Genomic DNA, 19,378 nt, shown 5'->3' on the forward strand with positions numbered 1-19,378 from the left:
GGGTAAATGGAAAGGCGTCAATGAGGACTTTTCCCAAGATGCCCAGAGGTCTTAAATTTGAATACTTCTTTGAATGAGGGGATATAGAAGAACAGAGAGAAAGAGAGAAAAAGGAGTCAGTGAGATGAATATAAAGATATGTATATATATACACATATATCTTACAAGGAGGGAGGGAAGGAGGGAGAGAGAGAGAGAGAGAGAGAGAGAGAGAGAGAGAGAGAGAGAGAGATTGCTTTAATATAGATCTACTTATGGGTGGCTAGAGATCTCTGGAATCTAAATGATCTCTTTCCAAAGGAGACTGTAATTTTCCCTTTAAGGGAGCAAGGAGAGGGTCTTATGTGGGCACTTGTTCCTTCCCTTACCCTCTCTAAAAGGAACATTGAGGAAAAATTATATCTATATGCCAACCACAAATATTGCTGATCTAAGAGTATAATACTTTCAACATAAAAGCTGCTTTCCTGATCATGCTTAAAGGGGAAGGTAAGCCCTTAGTTTCCACTAGAGAGAATACCTTCTAATTTAATTTTATAAAAGACCATCAAAATATCAAATAGAGAGTGAACATTTGTCCAAGTAGACAGTATATAAAAATCAGAAAAAATACATAGACTACATTATACTAAAGAATATTCAAGTGATTTAAGTTTTAGCTTAAATTTGAGATCTAAACACAAACCAAAAGAGTGTATCTTTTCTTACTCAAAGAGGTTCATTTTGGAGTCTCATGGATGCAAACTGAAAATCAGGGTCATTTTGAGAGGACTTCCTCTGTGTGTTTGGCTGCTTCTCTCTCTCTCTTTTTTTTTAAACCCTTACCTTCCATCTTGGAGTCAATACTGTGTATTGGCTCCAAGGCAGAAGAGTGGTAAAGGTAGGCAATGAGGGTCAAGTGAGTTGCCCAGGGTCACACAGCTGGAAAGTGACTGATGTCATATTTGAACCTAGGACCTCCCATCTCTAGGCCAGGCTCTCAATCCACTGAGCTACCCAGCTGCCCCTGCTTCTTTCTCTTGAAGTTTTTCTTTAGAGGAATATATCCGGAACAATAAATATCTCCAAAAGGAACCCTGTAACAACTTCCTTTGCTTATACAATTATTTACCTTCATGCCATGTTCACAATTCTTTCCACCAATCCAGAGTCTCATCTCTTTCCACATAACCAGCAACATACAAGATACCACAGACATATTTAGAAGTCCAGTTACATATCTATTGTGGGACTTTGAATCATATGTTTTAAAACTAAATTGAAAACAGGGGAAATGAGTTAAATTATTTCCTCACCACTATCACTATAACAGTAAGCAGGTCACTTGAACTCTCTGAGCCTTGATTTCTCATCTCTAAAAATGGGGAAATTTTATAGCTTATTTTACATGTTTTTGTTTTCATTCTTATTGTAGAGGAAAGTACTCAGGAAACTTTAAAATTAAAAATAGATATAAATTATTATGCCTCACATTCTCATATGCCAAGTGTAGATACAACTACAAAATGCCTGACAATAAAGAAAAAAAAATATCATCACATGATGGTAGTTTTATTAGGATTTGAGTAGCCTTCCACATATTATATTACATTATTCACTTAAGCAAAGGGAGAGTTACCTCTTTGCTCTTATTAGCACTAAAATCTATTTTAAACACCTGCTATTCTTGGCAATAACATGATTGTGCTTCAACTACTACTATGAGCTTAAGTATAAGACATATTTGAGTAATTTACAGGATAATCAATGTAAAATATTTTTGATTACTAGATTTATTAAATAATCATCCTATTTAAGAGGTTAAAATGGTACAGAAGTTTTAAAATATGGAACATTTAGCTTTATAAAATAGAAAACACTAAAAAAGGAAGATATGAAAAGAGAAAAAAGAAAAAGATAGCAGAGCATCGGGGGCCATTTGAAGAATGAATAATAGTACAATCTAACTCCAGGCAGGAAGCAATGCAGTCTAAATTTATGAAGAAGTATATTATAGATGCCAATGGTGCCAGTGATGGATTTTTAAATATTTTTGGATAAGATGCTATAAAATGGTGTAATTTAAGAAATGTTGAAAGAGGCCACCATTTTTTTTTTCATTTCCTGCTGTGCTATAATAAATAACATTAGGATGTTTGTCATACTGTAACTCATACTCTGACAGTAAAAGTTTCTATTCCTAAGCCATATGCATTCTATAACACTGACCTTAGGAACTCAGGAAAGAGCAGATCTAGGCACTTACTATTCTAGAGGATGCCCAAGTTATAATCGAATAGAGACTGAGCTGGGAAAAGCTCCAGATTTGAATACAAAGATAAAGGAATCAAATCCTTGCTTTGCCACTTACTACCAACATAACCTTTGGCAAATTGTTTAACTTCTCTGGGCTTCTGGTCTCTTTAATGAAGGCAATGGACAAGATTCCTTTTAAAGTTACTTCTTTCCCTAAATCTTGGATTCTCTTATCTAGTTCCCTTCCCTGCCCACCTTTAAATTGCCTATTTACTCATCCCTCTATATTTAGGTTCCTGATCCTCTGAAGGACAGAAAATTGAGCTCAATACTTCTTTCACAGATCTACATGACATCTCTCTAAATCAAGAAATACAAAACCCCAGTAGTTAGATGAAAAGGTATGAAAAGTGACTCTAAAAGTGTAGATATACCTGTCACCAGGTCCAAGGACACAATATTTAGTCCAATCACCTCTTCTGACTGCCACTACTATAACAATGATCTCCCTCAGTTAGTTATATAAGTAGTGATTGAAAATTATGGTTTCCTTTAGATAGTATTCATCTTCTTGTATCTCATATCTGACTAATGCTCTAGAAGACTGGACTTTCTCCAACTCCTTGATCTTTTATCTGCTTTTTTTCTCTTTAAAGTTGTAAGAAGTATTTGCAGGTAAAGTGGCAAGCAATTTCCTATTCCTTAGTTTGATGAAAAATTATGGTTTAGTCATGAAACTGAAGTTTGAATCCTGGTTCTGCTACTCAGTATCTTTATGATGCTGAGAAATTAATTTGTTCATACATTTAGAGTTGAAAATGAATTTAAAATCATCAAATTCATTCCCATCATTTTGTATATGGAGAAGGTGAGCACCAGGAAATAGAAATGATTTGCCCAAATTCACAGAGTGCTATTTGACAGATCTAGAATTCAGACCTTGACCTCAAAAAGTAGCAAGCTTTCTTTTTTGGCAATTAACATTCTTTCCTTCCTACTTACCTTTCATTGGGAAAAAAGAAAAGAGAGAGAGAGAGAGAGAGAGAAGAAAAAAGGACCAAAGAATGAGGAAGAAAGAAAGAATAATGTCTTCATATACTCAAAATAAATTCTATCATTTGCCATATCAGAAAATGTGTTATTTTTATGAATTTGACCTATACTTCCTTGTGAGGAGGTGAATTACATTCTTCCTTATCAGTACTATGGAATGAATCATTGATGGTCATAGCATTAATCAGATTAGAGATCTTTCCTTTTATTTTTTTTCTTCATGATGTAGTTATTTTATAATTCATTCACTTGACTCTACTCACATTCTGAATCAGTTCATATAAGGCTTTCCACATATAACAAAATTTCCAAGAATTTGATACTGACTCTTTAGTTACCTAGACTAGTCCTCTTTCCTATGCCACAGTCGCTGAAAATAGGTTAGAAAGAGAGGAGCATTGCTAGTGATTATTTATTTTATAATTGCACAAAGAAATTCAAAGCTTTTTTTTTTTGTCGTCTTACTAAAACTGTATGCCATCATAAAGTGCTCATTAGAAAAGTTGTTTCTTTGGGAAAGTTTCTACTTTTAATTGTTAGGATAATTCATCAAAAATATAATAATAAAAATATAAAAACTTGCTGCCTATGTATTTTATTTGTAGAGAGCAAAAAGAAACAACAATTTCCACTCAATTCAGACTTCTCCCATTCGGTGAATGGGTGTGTATCAAATAAGTTTAAAATCCTTATAAGAATGAAATGCCTTCCCAATGACAACATTTGGGATTTGCAGAGTTGTTCAGAATATGACATTGGTGCAAACGCAGTCCTTAAGTTTCCTGGTACATTTCAGAGGGTCAAATGGTGGCTCTAACTCTCAAAAAAGAGTGTAATCCTGATTAATACTGGCCTATGTCATAACTGCATTGTTAGCATTAAAATGTGTTCAGTAGGATAGCTTAGAGAGTTTAGGAGGGGAATGGATTTACAATGGGACTGTGACATTTTCTTAGATTACTATAGGGAAAGAAAAAACAAAGGTGAGAAATAGGATCTTTAATAGAGTAGAGTTTATCATTCTGAGATCAGTGAATTTGAATGAGAAAAATATAACTTTGTTTACACAAACTTGAAACTGAAAATTTCATTCAAATTTCCATGCAGGCAATAATATATAGGAGAGGTTGCAAGCAGACTGCCAAGGGCCTCTGTGACACTAAAATCTGTGAATTCTTGGCTTAGAAGATTTCATGAAAGTCTTAATATATAATTTATCACAGCCAGGAAGTAATGTTGTGTACTTGGTAGTTTTGTGAAAGAATCATGTCAACAACTGAAATATTAGAAAAAAACCTATAACTATTTTGTCTTATTTTCTTTTCTTTCTTCCCACAGTGCTACCTAGCCATACATGTGGAAATCCTGGGGAAATACTTAAGGGAGTCCTTCATGGAGCCAGATTCAACATAGGAGATAAAATCCGATATAGCTGCCTTTCTGGATATGTCTTAGAAGGTCACGCTATGCTTACCTGCATAGTTAGTCCTGGAAATGGCGCATTATGGGATTTTCCAGCTCCGTTTTGCAGAGGTAAGCATACTAGCTTCAAGGGAAAAATAAATATTGGACTGCTAATTAACCAATGCATGAGAATATATATTTTAAACCTGATCTCATTTAACAAAATATAGCACATTAAATAGGCCAATTTTTCAGAAGTGCTAAGTACGTCTGATGTTAAGAAAATTACAATCTAAAGTAAAATTGCATATAGAAGTGCAAAGCTAAATTAGACTAAGCATTCATTTATAGAATTAGAACTAGAAGAGATTCTCAAAGTCATGCCTATTTCAAGGACCTGAAAGAACTTGTTCATGTGATTTTTGATCCACTTTCACTGATGTTGTAAAGATTGTGGCTGTCAGAAGAGGTCCACAGGACTGGCGTATAATGGGTTCAACACATCACATGTTTCTTCTGTTTTTGTTGGTTTAATTTGTCCTTGATATTTTCATATCACTTTCAAAATTATGAAACACACACTAACGGGGACTTTGCATTTCATTATTCCAATATAACCACTGAAATAAAGGTGAAAGATGGATCTTCATGCTGGTTCGGGGGGAAGAAATTTAAATATCAATAACTTAGTTCTTACAAACAGAAAAGTCATAATTGAATGTGGGTATCCTTGCTGAACTTAAGCAATTCAGGATTAGATATGCTACAGTACTCTATGGTGATGAACCCATGAGCTCACTATGTATGCTCTCCCTATCAATGAAGATTAAAATGCATTCACATTTTTCCAGTCCCATGTAATCTTTGTCTATATCCTTGCATAAATGCTTCAAAGAGTCTCTATCCAATAAACGAGGCAATCTTCTAGCTGGATTTTATTTTAATTCACTGAGAGCAATGCAATACTCAGTGACATAACTCAGTCATGGTAAACCCATCTCCTTATATAATGATAATAATAATAATAATAATAATATATAGTATGTATATAATGTTTTAAGTTTTTTAAAGAAACTTTACAAATATTGTCTCCTTTTATCCTTGCAATAACCCTGAGGAATAGCTGTTATTGTTATTCCTATTTTATAGATTAGGAAAATAGCAACCAACATTGATTGAATTACCCAGGACACAGCTAGTTTTAAGTCTGGATTTAACTCAAGTCTTCTTCATTCCACATCTAACGCTATCTATTTGGACCACCAGGCTTCCTCTATTCACAAATGTCTTTGGCAATGTTTTTTTATAACATTTCTCTTTTTCAAGTCATCACTGATAATATACTATAGTCTACTAATATTAACCATATGAACAACTGAAGTACTGAAGCTAGCCTTAAGTTGGCCTCAATTCTAATGCATTAAAGATTATGGTGTTCTACGGATCACACACTATATTTTTTTGCTGGAAGAATATTCATGTTAAGGGAGAGAGAAAGAGGGAGAGACAGACGGAGAGACAGACAGACAGACAGACACACCGACACAGAGACAGAGAAAGAGGCACAGAAGGAGAAAGACACGGAGACAGATACAGAGGAAAAAGGTGATATTTTTAGGATCTTTGGAATCATTTAAATTACCAACATTAAGCAAGCATACTCTCTTCCTCACTTTCCTACCTGTGACCATGTCATTATCCATATGAAATGCCTAAGGAAAAAATGTCCTAAAAACAATAAAAACCAAATGATAATAGCAGTAATAGGGTGCTGCAAGATCTCATTTCTCATCACTCCTTATACCCCTGTGAGGTAGATATTATTGACTGATTAGTCAATAAAAATTTCTTATGCACTTCCTATATAAAAGGTACTCTTAAATATAAGAACACAAATGAAATATAACATGATTTCAAGTATCATGGCTTTTTCTGCTTGTTGTTGGTTTTTTTTTAAATTGTTGTTGTTAAGGAAGACATGCACACCTAAAATTACATACTAATACAAGGTAATTTTGTGGAAGTTGTGGGGGTGGGTGGTGCAGAAAGTAGATTGAAAGCATTAATAGCTAGGAGAATCGTGGCAGGCTTGGTTATGAGGCAGTATTATTTTAATTTTATGGATGAGGAAATTGATGTCCAGGGAGTGAAATTGTCCCAAGACCATTAATAACTGGAAGTCAAGCCCAGGTACTCTTCCATAGATTCCAGGGCTTTTGTTCATCTATGTTTACATTTTTTCTCCTCCATCTCTCCCTTCTTCACTCTCATGTTTTTCTAATTCATCCTTTCCCTCCTTTTAAAGCACCTCTTCTCAGATCTTGATTGTGCTAACATTCCTGATTCATAGTTGAAAATCTCATTAACTTTATGAATCTCTCTGTTTATACTAATATGAGCAAATCCCACCATAAATTTTTATTGTTGAAAATAAAGTACCTGTACAAAATCAATACTTAGTATCAACTCCAAGCTATAAGAGCAATAAGGGCTAAATATTTGGGGTTAAGTGAGTTGTAGACAGCAAAGAAATGTCTGAGGCCAGATTTGAACTCAAGTATTCCTGAATTGAATTCCAGGCCTGGCATTCTATCCACTGTGAGACCTAGCTGCCCCTGTTGACACTTATTGATGCATTCTATAATCCCTCTGTCTTCCAGAAATCTCTTTGGTTTCTGTGTTTTTTTGCTAGTTCCCTTCTGCCAATGAAATAACTACTCTTTGTCAGATCCAACTTCAGGGCCCAAATAGGGAGGCAGAAAGAAGCAAAAAGATACTGTGCCTGAATTCTTCCAACCTAGCATATATCTATTACTTCTTCAATACAATCATTAACTAAGAAGTTCTACATTTAAAATGAAGTAACTGAATGTGGCCTCTGAGATCACAGGAGTTAGCCTTGGTCTTAATTACAAAGATTAGAAACACAGCAACATCTTCCACTAATCTAACTACGGGTTTTATTAATAGTTTCAAGAAGACATGTATGAGTTTCTTAACATCACTATTGGGTCCTAGTCTTGTTCTAGTTCTTAAAAATGAAGCTGTAAGTAAAACTGCAACATCAGAATCTATTCTGTTAATAAAGACAAATTCATCCAGAGTGGCTTTTTGGGCTAAGGGACTGTCTTATCTTATATCGAGGCAGGTATAAGGAGGAAAGACCTTTCTACAAATGTATCAATTAATGTTAAGTAGACCCCAGGTACATTCAATAGTTCAATCATGAACACAGCAAATAGGGATAAACAAAGAGTTAGTGTAATTAATTTAGTGTCAGGTTATACCATAGCTTTATCACCCATTCTAGAGACTGGTGTCTTCAGATATCATCTCTTTCCTCTAGAAGAAGAAGTTCATTCAAACCAGCTGGAATAATTTTTGAAATGGCAATAATAATAATAGTTCAAGTGTGTATAAAACTTTAAGATTGACAAAGCATTCATATCAGAACAATTCTGTAAGTAAAGTAGTATAAATGACATTACCTGCATTTTATAAATGAAGCAACTGAGGCTTTGAAAAAACTAAATAACCAGTTTTTGTCTCTTAGACAAAACTTAAACCCAAAGGAAGTCTTTGCCATTCTGAAATTAGAGGACCATTTTAAAATCACAATGATAATAATAATTTGCTTCACGGATTGCCATAGCCCAAAATTACTTCTCTAGAAAACAATCTAATGTTTAAAAGCTTCTTTCTTTAAGTCTGCTGGTCCTCAAATAGTGGGTACATTCAGGTCTGAGATAACTAGAAAAGTTTACATATGATGACTGATTCCTAAAATGTTTTAGTTACTCTGTTAATTTCTTGAGGTGTATTCCTCATAGTGGAACCAGTCATAGACTGGTCTGTCGTGTCACAGTAAAGTTTCACTATTTCTGAGTTTTATCTTTCATTACTGATGACAGCACTTAAGACAAACGTTGCAAATATTGACACCTAAAATTATGTCAAATGTTGTTACAATATGTTCATTTCAGAAAATAATCATTCATATTATCTTAAATATTCTGTATACATAATTGGTGGTACAGAACCCATGTTTCAAACTCAAAGTTTTTCCATTAAGCCAGACTCTAAGTTAGAGCACTTCTTTGTCCTTAGTAGAATAAGATTTTATTTTCACGTTCAAAAGATTCTTTTTTCCAGTGTCTTATTCTACTCATTTTCCTAATATGTCCTCAATTTTGTTCCTTTATATTTCTTTAATCTTACTTCTTGGTTCAATTTCTCAATGTTTTCTTCTAATTGCAGCTTCCACAGTCCAATGATGAATTCATATTTCATTGTTATATATTTGTACATTCATAATTTATATATATATATTTATATTTGTTCATTTTAGGTGTATTTACACCCATATTACTTATTAAATCAATAATGTAAAAGATCTATTAAAGACCAAAGATGTCATTTATTTCTTCAATTACAAATGAGGAAACTGAGATTCATAGAAGTCAAATGACTTTTCCAAGGTGATCTAACAAGCCCAAGTTTTCTTTCTCCAAATAAACCCTTCTTTCCATGATAACATATAGCCTTCAAATATTTTTTCAACTTCCCATAGAAGTATGGGGATAGGGCAAAGGAAAGAGAACAGAATATCACGAAGGATGACAGAAATTCCAAACAGAAAACATGAAATGGGGAAATTTGTTATTTAATACCTTTTCACCATCTATTTCAGTGACATTTTCTTTTTCAGGCCAAGGAAAAATTTCATCTTTTTGTTACAGGATGATAGGATTATATTTAATGATCTGGAAGGAATGTTTGGGATCAACTAATCAAATTCCTTAATTTATGTTGAGAAAATTCATATCTGAAAAGTTAAGTCAAAGGTCATGACAGTATGTAAGTGGATTGTCAGGACTCAAATTCCAAGTTCAAAGCTCTTTCTACTATACCATGTTGCCTCCCATAATTCATGTGCATCTGACCAACTAGTGACATCTTTTATAAGATATTAATATATAACTATATAAATTAACCACTCCCAGAGAAAAGAATTTGCCTCTTAAGTAAGACTCTTAGAGATTGAGAAATTCTTCATGTTCCAAATGATTACAGTGATAGCTTTATACATTTAGGGATAGAAGGTAATCCCGTTTTATACTTATATTATTTCCCATGAGCACATGTTTACTCCTAAAATTTATTTATTGACAAATAGGTTAGCTTCAAGTTTCAAATAGCAAGCTAGGCTCCCAAACTACTCAGGAACCAAGGTAGTAGCTATTTTTAGATTATAAAATGTAAGAAACCACTGTTATAAAGTGGTAAAATAGATTCCAAGTAAATTGGAAAGAATAACAAGGCTTGTATGAGTACTTTCACTGATTTTTTAATGTGAGCCTGAGAGAGCTTCATTACCCTCTGAAGAATCCCAGTCCATTAATATTCTTGAGAATAGGCTGGATGAATGTAGTATAGATATTAGTATAGTTAAATGCATGTCTAACTAGTTGAACATACCCCAAAGCTGCTGATTAATGGATTAGTGTCAATGTAAAATGAGGTAATAGCTTGATTCCAATTTCTGTTCCCAGCTATAATTTCTTTAATATTGTTATCAATGACTCTGAGGCCGGTATGGCACATTTTATGATATGCTAATGACAGAAAATAAAATGAATAGCTAATTCATTGACTACCAGGAATAAGGAAAGTATTTCAATAGACTGAGGCAAATAAATAAACAAACAAAAAATAGATAGATAATTATATGTGTGTGTATATATATATATATACATATATATATATATATATATACAGAGAGAGAGAGAGAGAGAGAGAGTACATGCATATACATTGAAGGGGGAAAAGTTAATAAACCATAGACTTAAATTTTTAAAAACAAAAAGCCCAGAGAAGGGAATATGTGATTGAAGGTAACAATATTTATTTAAATTATTTTGTCACAAATAAATTATTCAAATATATGTGTGGTTAATTTGAACCCTGACCCATATCTTTATCTGGACTTGGCAATAATTTTTTTAAAAGAACTTATATTTGTAGGGGAAGCTGTTAAACAGGAGCCTGGAGTGGCCTAAGAAGATGTAATAGGGATATCTGACTGAAACAAGTTGAACCAGGAAAAGAATTGAACCAAGCAAAAGAACTACAATTATTAAGGGTTGATTTTAAAAAAATGGTATGACATGAACAAATGATTCAGGTAATGGGAGGAATTTTATTATAATATTTAAAATGTAGAATAACATGAATTAGAGAATATAAACTTAATGATTGGTTATATACAGTAATTACATACAAAATATGAATATCCAATTAAAAATTGAAATGAAGCATTAAAATATAATATATATTGTTCCAGCAGAATCCAAAAAAAGAATAATATTCATTATTTGAAAAGAGGTATTAGTAGGGGACAGCTGGGTAGCTCAGTGAATTGAGAACCAGGCCTCGAGATGGGAGGTCCTAGGTTCAAATCTGGCCTCAGACACCTCCCAGCTATGTTACCCTGGGCAAGTCACTTAACTGCCATTGTCTACCCCTTACCACTCTTCTGCCTTAGAACCAATATCCAGTATTGATTCTAAGACAGAAGGTAAGGGTTTTAAAAAATGCACAATTCAGCCGCTGGTTGGCCCAGTGGATGGAGAGCCAGGCCTAGAGATGGGAGGTCCTGGGTTCAAATCTAGCCTCAGACACTTCCTAGCTGTGAGACCCTGGGCAAGTCACTTAACCCCCATTGCCTCGCCCTTACCACTCTTCTGCCTTGGAGCCGATACACAATATTGGCTCTAGGCAGATGGTAAGGGTTTAAACAAAAAACAAAAACAAAAAAAAGAGGTATTAGTAAAAATGGGTATTGGCAAGAAACTTCATGATGTAACAATTAAAGTCACTAAAATTACATAAATCTTTATTCATAATATATACAAAAGGTAATATAATCCTATATAGTCTGGAATCAAATAGTGGAGATAGTTTCATTTTGGTGGGCAGCAGTGTTATTCAATTTAGAGATGCAATCCTCTAGATATTCAACTTTAGTCTCCATTAATCTCTCTTTCAGTTGTTTCCTTTTCTTAGTAAGGATTAAACTAAATCCTTGGTATAGTTGGTATCTTAGAAACAATCCTGACAGAACAAATACTCACATAAGTGATATTAACTGGAGAGCATCCAAAACTGTGAGATATAAAATCTCAGTGAAAGTCCCAGATATTGGGAGTTCTCTGAAGTAATGAGGCACTGGCTCCTTCACTATCCATGCCATGATATTGAAAACCATGGTTCCACTATTATCCTTTTCCTAATCTTGGAAAGAATAGAAGATTAATAATTTAATTAAACCCCTGGCTGACTCACCAGGCTGTGAGGGGTTAATTTTTAGAGGGTGTGGGGGGCAGGAGTTTGATCCAAAGCCAGTGCATAGTTTATTAAACACAAAACACTTAGTTTATTATTAGGAAATACGGACAGGAAATAGGAAGGAGGAAAGTGAAAGTAATCTTATAATAGATTATAACTATACCCAAGATCCCAATCCTAACTCAATTTTTCTAGAAAATCCTACATCTTTCTGCTTCAGAGAGCAGGATCTTCTGCTAGGCCAAAGCCCTCGCCTATTCTTCTCTATTCTGATTATCTAATAATATATCTGCTATCTAACTACCTATCTACCCAAGTTATCAATGATCAGTAAGGCTAATAAGCCCTTAAATTCTGTTTCATTATCTGCAACCAGAAGATTGCAAGCAGCACAACCTCTCCCCAGGAGACCCAGAGACAAAAAACTCTTTCCAGCAGTCTGCAACTTATAAATCTCACTCAGCCACACCCTTCTAACTATTATCAACTGACAATTTGCATAGTAGGAAGTCTCTAACTGAAAACTAGCATTGCTACTTTTCCTCTTAAATATAAAAAAGAGAAATTAATAAAAATTCTTAACAATAGCAAAAGAAAATGTTATCAAAATTGCAAAAAAGTCAAAGATGGTTGATAATTATAGGGCATTTTATTAATTATAAATTATAACAAAATGTTTTTATAGTAAGGAGAATATAACAGAAGGATGAATAATGAAGAATTTATGGATTTGAACAGAATGCAGGAAAAAAAGAACTAATATGCACTGACAGTTCCTAAAGGAGAATCTTAAAGTATATACTTTCATACATTTTCTTATTATTTAATGTCTTCTTTTAAAAAAATTAATCATATGCTAAGACAAGAAAATTATGAATACTTTATCATTAAGGCTCTCAAATATATTTATAAGACATTGTAAAAGTAACATATTGGTCAATTAATATAAATAAAAGGCACACATTAAATAGACCAAAATGCTATTTTAAATAGTGAATTTCTCTGAGAACACCACCAAACAATTGTTAAATGAAATATGAAAACATCTAAATACCTGGATATAATATTATCATATAAATTAATCCATAGACTAAAGTGTATATTTTTGAAAGAAATTAAGGTATGTGTTATGTAAATAAAAAGCCTAAAAATAGCAAACATACAAAACAAATAGATATCACGGAAGAAACATTGAAAGTCAACAGAAAGAAAGATAAAATCGAGAAAAAAAGACTGTTCAAATGATAAAGCAAAAAAAGTTTATAAGGACTAATAAAATTAGTATACTTTTGGCTATTATGATAATAGGAAGAAAAGTATAGTACCCAATATCAAAAATTATGCAAGACAATTCAAAAAGGTTATATGAAAAATAAAAAAAATAGAAATAACATGACTAATTTCAAGGAGATAAACAAAACTAAAGTAAAATTGATTAATTCTTTTAAAGATAAAATACTTGTTTAATAATATAGGAAAGGATAAACTAAACTAATTTTCAGAAAAAAACAAATCCAGAAAGTCATAAACTTCCAAAGTAGAAAAAAGTCCCAGTCGAGGATTTGAAAGTGAATTAAATGTAATATTCACTTTAATCATCATCATCATCATCTAGATTCTTGTCAAACAGAAAGAACACTACAAAATTTCCTTTATGTGGCAAATGTGAAAAATAAACCAGGAATTAAATAGCATAGAAAGAATAAGCATTAAAAAATTGATAAAATGTGACCAATTCAAAATCAGCAATGTATTTAAAATATTCACTAAGACCAATTTATATTTATATAAAGTCTTATATTATGAAATCTAATAAAATAATTAAACTTCCATATTTTAAAATATATCCTTTATCAATAGATAAAATGAATAATCTATTATATTTAATTTAAAATATTTTAAAGAAGGAATGTCATTAAATCTATGGTCTGAAGGAAAGATACCAATTAGGAGAATATTCGCAATTATTACTTATGATAAAATTGGAATCATTTGTGAATAATCTAAAATCCATGTGGAACTGACAAAAATGTAGTATTAAGAGCAATTCCTTAATATACAAATGATCAAAATTTCCAACCATCCAAAAAAAAGGTTTTTGATAGCAAAATAATAACAATATTCATGAAAATATTCATAGATATAATTATAACAGCAAAATCTAGAAAAATATATTCTTTTAGAAAAATAACTGATCAAACTTTTCTAACACATAATGGAATATTCTTGTCTTGCATGGAATTATGAACATGAAAAATTCACAGACACAGAAAAACTTGGGAGTAATAACATAGAATCAAGAATTTGGTAGCCAAACCAAAAACATATAGGTCTGAATTTTGATTATAATAATTTGAATAGTTTAATTAATGAAAATCATGATAAAATTGTTCAAAATAATGACAAATGGCAGCGCCATTCATTCTGTGAAATTTAAATGACAGTCTCTTTCTGTTAACTATTGATATGATATATGTATTTTGTAGAGAAGGATATGTTTGTGTGTTTGCTGAGAAGTGATTGATTGTTATGTCTAAAAATAGCAGGGTTCTTTTAATTAAAAAGGTTTAAAAATTGAATATGTTGTCTCACAAGAAATTAAATTCTTATTATCAATAAACTAAATTAGAACTTGGATAGTTAAAATGTCATAGAGGCAATTCAGAAAGTAGATAGTGTTTTGGTCTAAATGATAACTTAGAAATTTTTTAATTCCAAAAAAACATAATTCTATGAAGACATAAGCCATCTCATATGAAGCCTGCTTTTCATACATTTTTTTTCATTTTTCAGTCCCTACAGTACCCTTTATTGTCCATTATGTAGATAAACTCAAATAGTTACTGTGACAACTAGGAGAATGAGCTGTCCAGATTTAACAATTGCATTATTGGCATATCCTCTTCAAGAAAGGAGAAAAGTTCAATAGTATTGGTTAGAAACCAAAGGCTAGAAGAATTAATTAATGTTAATGCAAATTGGAGCTAGAGGCAGAACCACATGATCTTATTACATTTCCCTTTTCAAAAGTAGAGAATTAAATTAAATAGTGTTTCTTTGTAAACATAAACAGGATTAACAAAATCATGAGGATGTGTATTCATATTTGATAAATAAGTTGCTAAAATAATCATTCATTAAAAACATATTTTGTATGTTTGGTTCTCTAACTCCAAATCTAGTTTTCCTTCTGCTAAAAGAGGGCTTCATCTGAATGTCCAAGGCACAACTATTTCAGTTAAGGAAATTCAATCAAATGAATCTAGCAACAAAAAGGACCATCTCATCTTTAAATTATTAGTTATCTGCTTCCTAAATCTTTAATCTGCTCCAGTAGGTACTACTTTGCATATACATATGCCCACAATCCACCTTTTTCTGCTACATGGACACTAAATAATAATTCCTTCATTTGGTTTGGAGAATAAAGCAAATATGATCATCAGCCTTGTGTAGATACGAAATCTGTGGTTCAAAGAATCTTTATGAAGACTACACAGGTAGTAAATGTGAAAGTTGAAGCTTGACCATATATATTCTGATTCCAAATCTAATTTTCTTCCACCTCTACTAGACTGCTTTAAAGAAAATTAATGTGTGTTTGAAATAACTGGGTACCACAACTTAAACTGTACAAAGGCTAAGAATAATTTCTGTTTTAACAAATAATTAGTCGCCTCTACAGTGGGGTACAGGATGGGGTGTGGAGGTATCGGCTAGGATTTCACTGCTGTGGGGAAACCCATGTTGTTGGAAACACCTTCCCTCAATGCAGTTTCAGCACCTTCCATCTAAGTCTTAGAAAGTGTCCTGGCAACACTAACAAGTTAGGCTTCTTGCCTCTGATTATACAGCATGAAGGTGTCAATGGCAGAACTTGGACCCACATCTAACGAACTCTCATTCCTAACCTGTGTTCTCTACTCCACACCACCTCTCTTTATACCTCTATATACTTGTTAATAGTAATGATAATAATCCACTTTTATGTAGGATATAAAGTTAGCAAAGGACTACATCTACATTAACAAATTTGGTCCTCACAAGTGAACATGTATTTTTACTCCCATTTTATAGAAAAGTAAACCAAGGTTCAGAGGTGCTAACATCATTTTGTATTACATAGCTCATAATTATCTGAGTTGTAACTTTTGTAAAGGTCATCCTGACTCTTTAGCCTAAACACTTTGTCCTATAAAGTTGAGCACTCACATGTGCATGTATGTGTATGTATGTGCATGTGTGTGTTGAAACAGAACCTTATTCTGAATGTTTAAATAATAGGTACATTAAAGATATTAGTTTTTTTTAAGTTGACTTATTTGATTAATTTAAGCATCGCTATGTATTGTAAGGAAGAATGAAAGTTTGTCAGCAAAGATGCTAGCAAAGAAAGAAGCCCTGGCTGGCTCAGTAATACCTTTAAGGCACACCACATAATGCAAGCCCATGGTTCATTTAGAGCTGTCTGAAGCTGCAATTTTCTTTAATTGATAAGCCTTGCATAATTTGCCTGGAAACAGTGCTTCATAAAATGTCAGTCAAGAAGTTTTTTTTTTCCTTCTTTTTAATTGCATCCATTCTGCTGCCAGTGATGAAGGTACAAGGAAAAGACTTGGAGTGACATCGCTCTGAGGGGGAAGGAAAGGAGGGAAGATCATGCCTTTTATAGCCAACTATAAATTCTGTAATATTTAAAACACAGCTGTGTTTTTATCAGCAATGTTACAGAAGCAACATTGTAAAATGAATCTTAAATGATCTGTCAAATCAGCGCCACACAATGTAAAGTAAGATTGAATGGAACAGCCTTGATGATATGAATCCCAGCTTTAAATTAAGTCGAAGCATTTTAGACTGTGTTGGCTTTAAGCACAATTTTTTGCTAACTATACAATAAAGAAATACAAATGAAATCTGACTAGAATGACAACTTTAAAGGAAAAGTGATATAAAATTTGAGGCTTCAAATTCTTTTTTAAATTGTTGATGATTTGAGATAACTCAATTAACATACTAGGATGAAGCAAAGACTCAAAATCTCATCCCTATCTATAGTGTCTCCTCATAATGAAAATCCCATCTCCCTCATGGTGACTTTTTTGATCCACATCAGAAAATAGATTTTCCTCTTAAATGTTACTTTGTCTTTTTTGTGCAATGACCTCATTTAATATTAATTTGTTCCTATGTTGTATTCTTCTATTGCATGAGTTGTTGTAGCCACTTTGGCAAACCTTTTCTGAGTTTGGGTGCCCAGACGGCAAATTCAAGCTGTCTGTGAACCCCAGATTACCAGAGAGAGTTGAGGGAGAAAGTGCTTGCTTTGGGCAGCTGGACAGAGAGGTCAGACATGCAAAAATGTCCTCAGGCTCTGGAAAGAGCTGGAACAGAGCAGCTCCCCAGTGCCAGCTCTGCACTCATGCCATGTCTTCACCAAAGCTGTTAGAGCGTCTTATTTAATCTTTCTACCTCATATAGGACTTAGCACAGTGCTCTTCATGAAAAAAAGTTTTTAGCAATTGTTAGGGTAATTAGATTTACTTGATCTTTAAGCAAGACATGATGGTCATCTATGGACTGAGTAATATAGAGGAGATTCTTTTCAGCGAAATGAACTAAACTTAATAGTTACTGAGATACCTTCCAACTCTCAAATTCTATGATTTCACCAAAGTTGAATATTTCAATATAAGTTGGTTTAAATATCTTCTTGCAAAATGTAAATAATTTTATTGTAATTATAGTTCTTTAAACATGTTTTTTCACATTTTACCAAATATTTTCTTTACATATGTCTGTCTTATGTACCATCATCATTATCAGTTTTACAAATGAATGCCCTAAAGGTCAGACAGATTATGTTCTGCTCCACCCAGATCTTTCCAACTCCACATCCCAACTTTTACAACTATATTACATGGCCACAATTTTCAAAAGCAAGAGAGTTTGGAAATGGAAGAACTAGGAACAAAAAGTGAAGTTATATAAGAATGCATGTTTTCCTTCGCTAGATGGAAGAACTCCCTAAAAATTAGATTATCCATAAATTTCATGAACTATTTCATAATGAAGTGAAGCTCCGTTCTTAGAGATACTCAAAAAAGAGAACATGTAGAGGAATGATTTAGGTATTTACTGAACTGGGGACCATACTTTGTGAAGAAATAGAGGATAATTATCATATAACAATATATCTTTTAAAAATGAGCCTTTCTCCAATGCTCAATATCCTGACAGACTACTGGAGAACATGAACAACATCCATATTTATATCAGAGGCAATTAGTCTTCACAGTGAATAAAACACTGGATAAAAGCATTAGGTCTGAGTCAGAAAACTCTGAGTTCCAATTTGACCTTAGATACTAGCTGTGTGATGCTGAACAAGTCACTGAAGTCCCATCTTCCCCAGTTTCATCATCTGTGAAATGAACATAACAATAATTTATATGTATCTCATATATTATAAAACTATTTCAAATATGAAAAATAATAAAATGCCTTAAAAGGTGGAATAAAGACAATCTTCTTCAAATACCTTTAATATCAACAATAGGATTGTTGATATTAAAAAGACAATGAACTAGAGAGACATGTGCTTAGCAAAGATGGTTGCTACTGACATGAAGGATGTCCAGTTCAGACAGCAAATGAAAGAGAGAATCCCTGCAAATGGGTAGATTACTTAGATACTCTAGTTGGTTTAAGGCATTTTACCTATTATATCATGTTAAAGAAGACTGGAGTACCTCCTAATTAAAGCCCAAATTCCCTGAAAAGAATTTAACTCTCATATCCAGACTCAAGTCAATTAAATAAAGAATGCTCAGTGATAGATAACCATTTTATGCTGCTGATACAACACCTATTTCAGAAGACAACACAAATGAAGAATGATCCAGAACCAGCCAACTGAAAAGAAGAAATCATACTGTTTTACAATTAGGTAATTGTGTAGCACTATTAACAATCCATGGAACAAAAGAAAAACTTAATATCTATACATATTATGATGAGATGTGGTTATGAATCATAGAATATTATATATTCTCAAAATAATAAAAATTGAGAGTCCCTCATAGGTCAGTGAAGAGAGACATATATGTATTTTAGTATGCAGCAGGTATTAGAGCAAAGGAAGACACATACAAGATATCCTCAAAGTGATATTTAAACCCTGACCCCTCAAAAAATTCCAAAGATGTCAAGTAGTCATAAACAGAAATTAAAGGCCAATTGATAGATACCCGATGCCGCAAGAGTGTCTATTCCATTACCCAGAGACCTAGACAGCATGTCAGATAAACCTCTTTTGGAGGATTTACAGGAACACACA

General features: G+C 32.9%; 1 protein-coding gene across 1 annotated transcript in view; it reads left to right on the forward strand.

The window, feature by feature from the left end:
- Positions 1 to 19,378, forward strand: part of CSMD1 (CUB and Sushi multiple domains 1) — a 2,120,031-nt gene that overhangs the window by 761,249 nt on the left and 1,339,404 nt on the right. The window contains exon 5 of the mRNA XM_044659558.1: positions 4,627 to 4,821. Coding sequence (XP_044515493.1) covers positions 4,627 to 4,821 — 195 coding nt within the window. The remainder of the gene's footprint in view (positions 1 to 4,626; positions 4,822 to 19,378) is intronic.

This window comes from Gracilinanus agilis, chromosome 2, assembly GCF_016433145.1.
Source record: "Gracilinanus agilis isolate LMUSP501 chromosome 2, AgileGrace, whole genome shotgun sequence".
Taxonomy (NCBI): Eukaryota; Metazoa; Chordata; class Mammalia; order Didelphimorphia; family Didelphidae; genus Gracilinanus; species Gracilinanus agilis.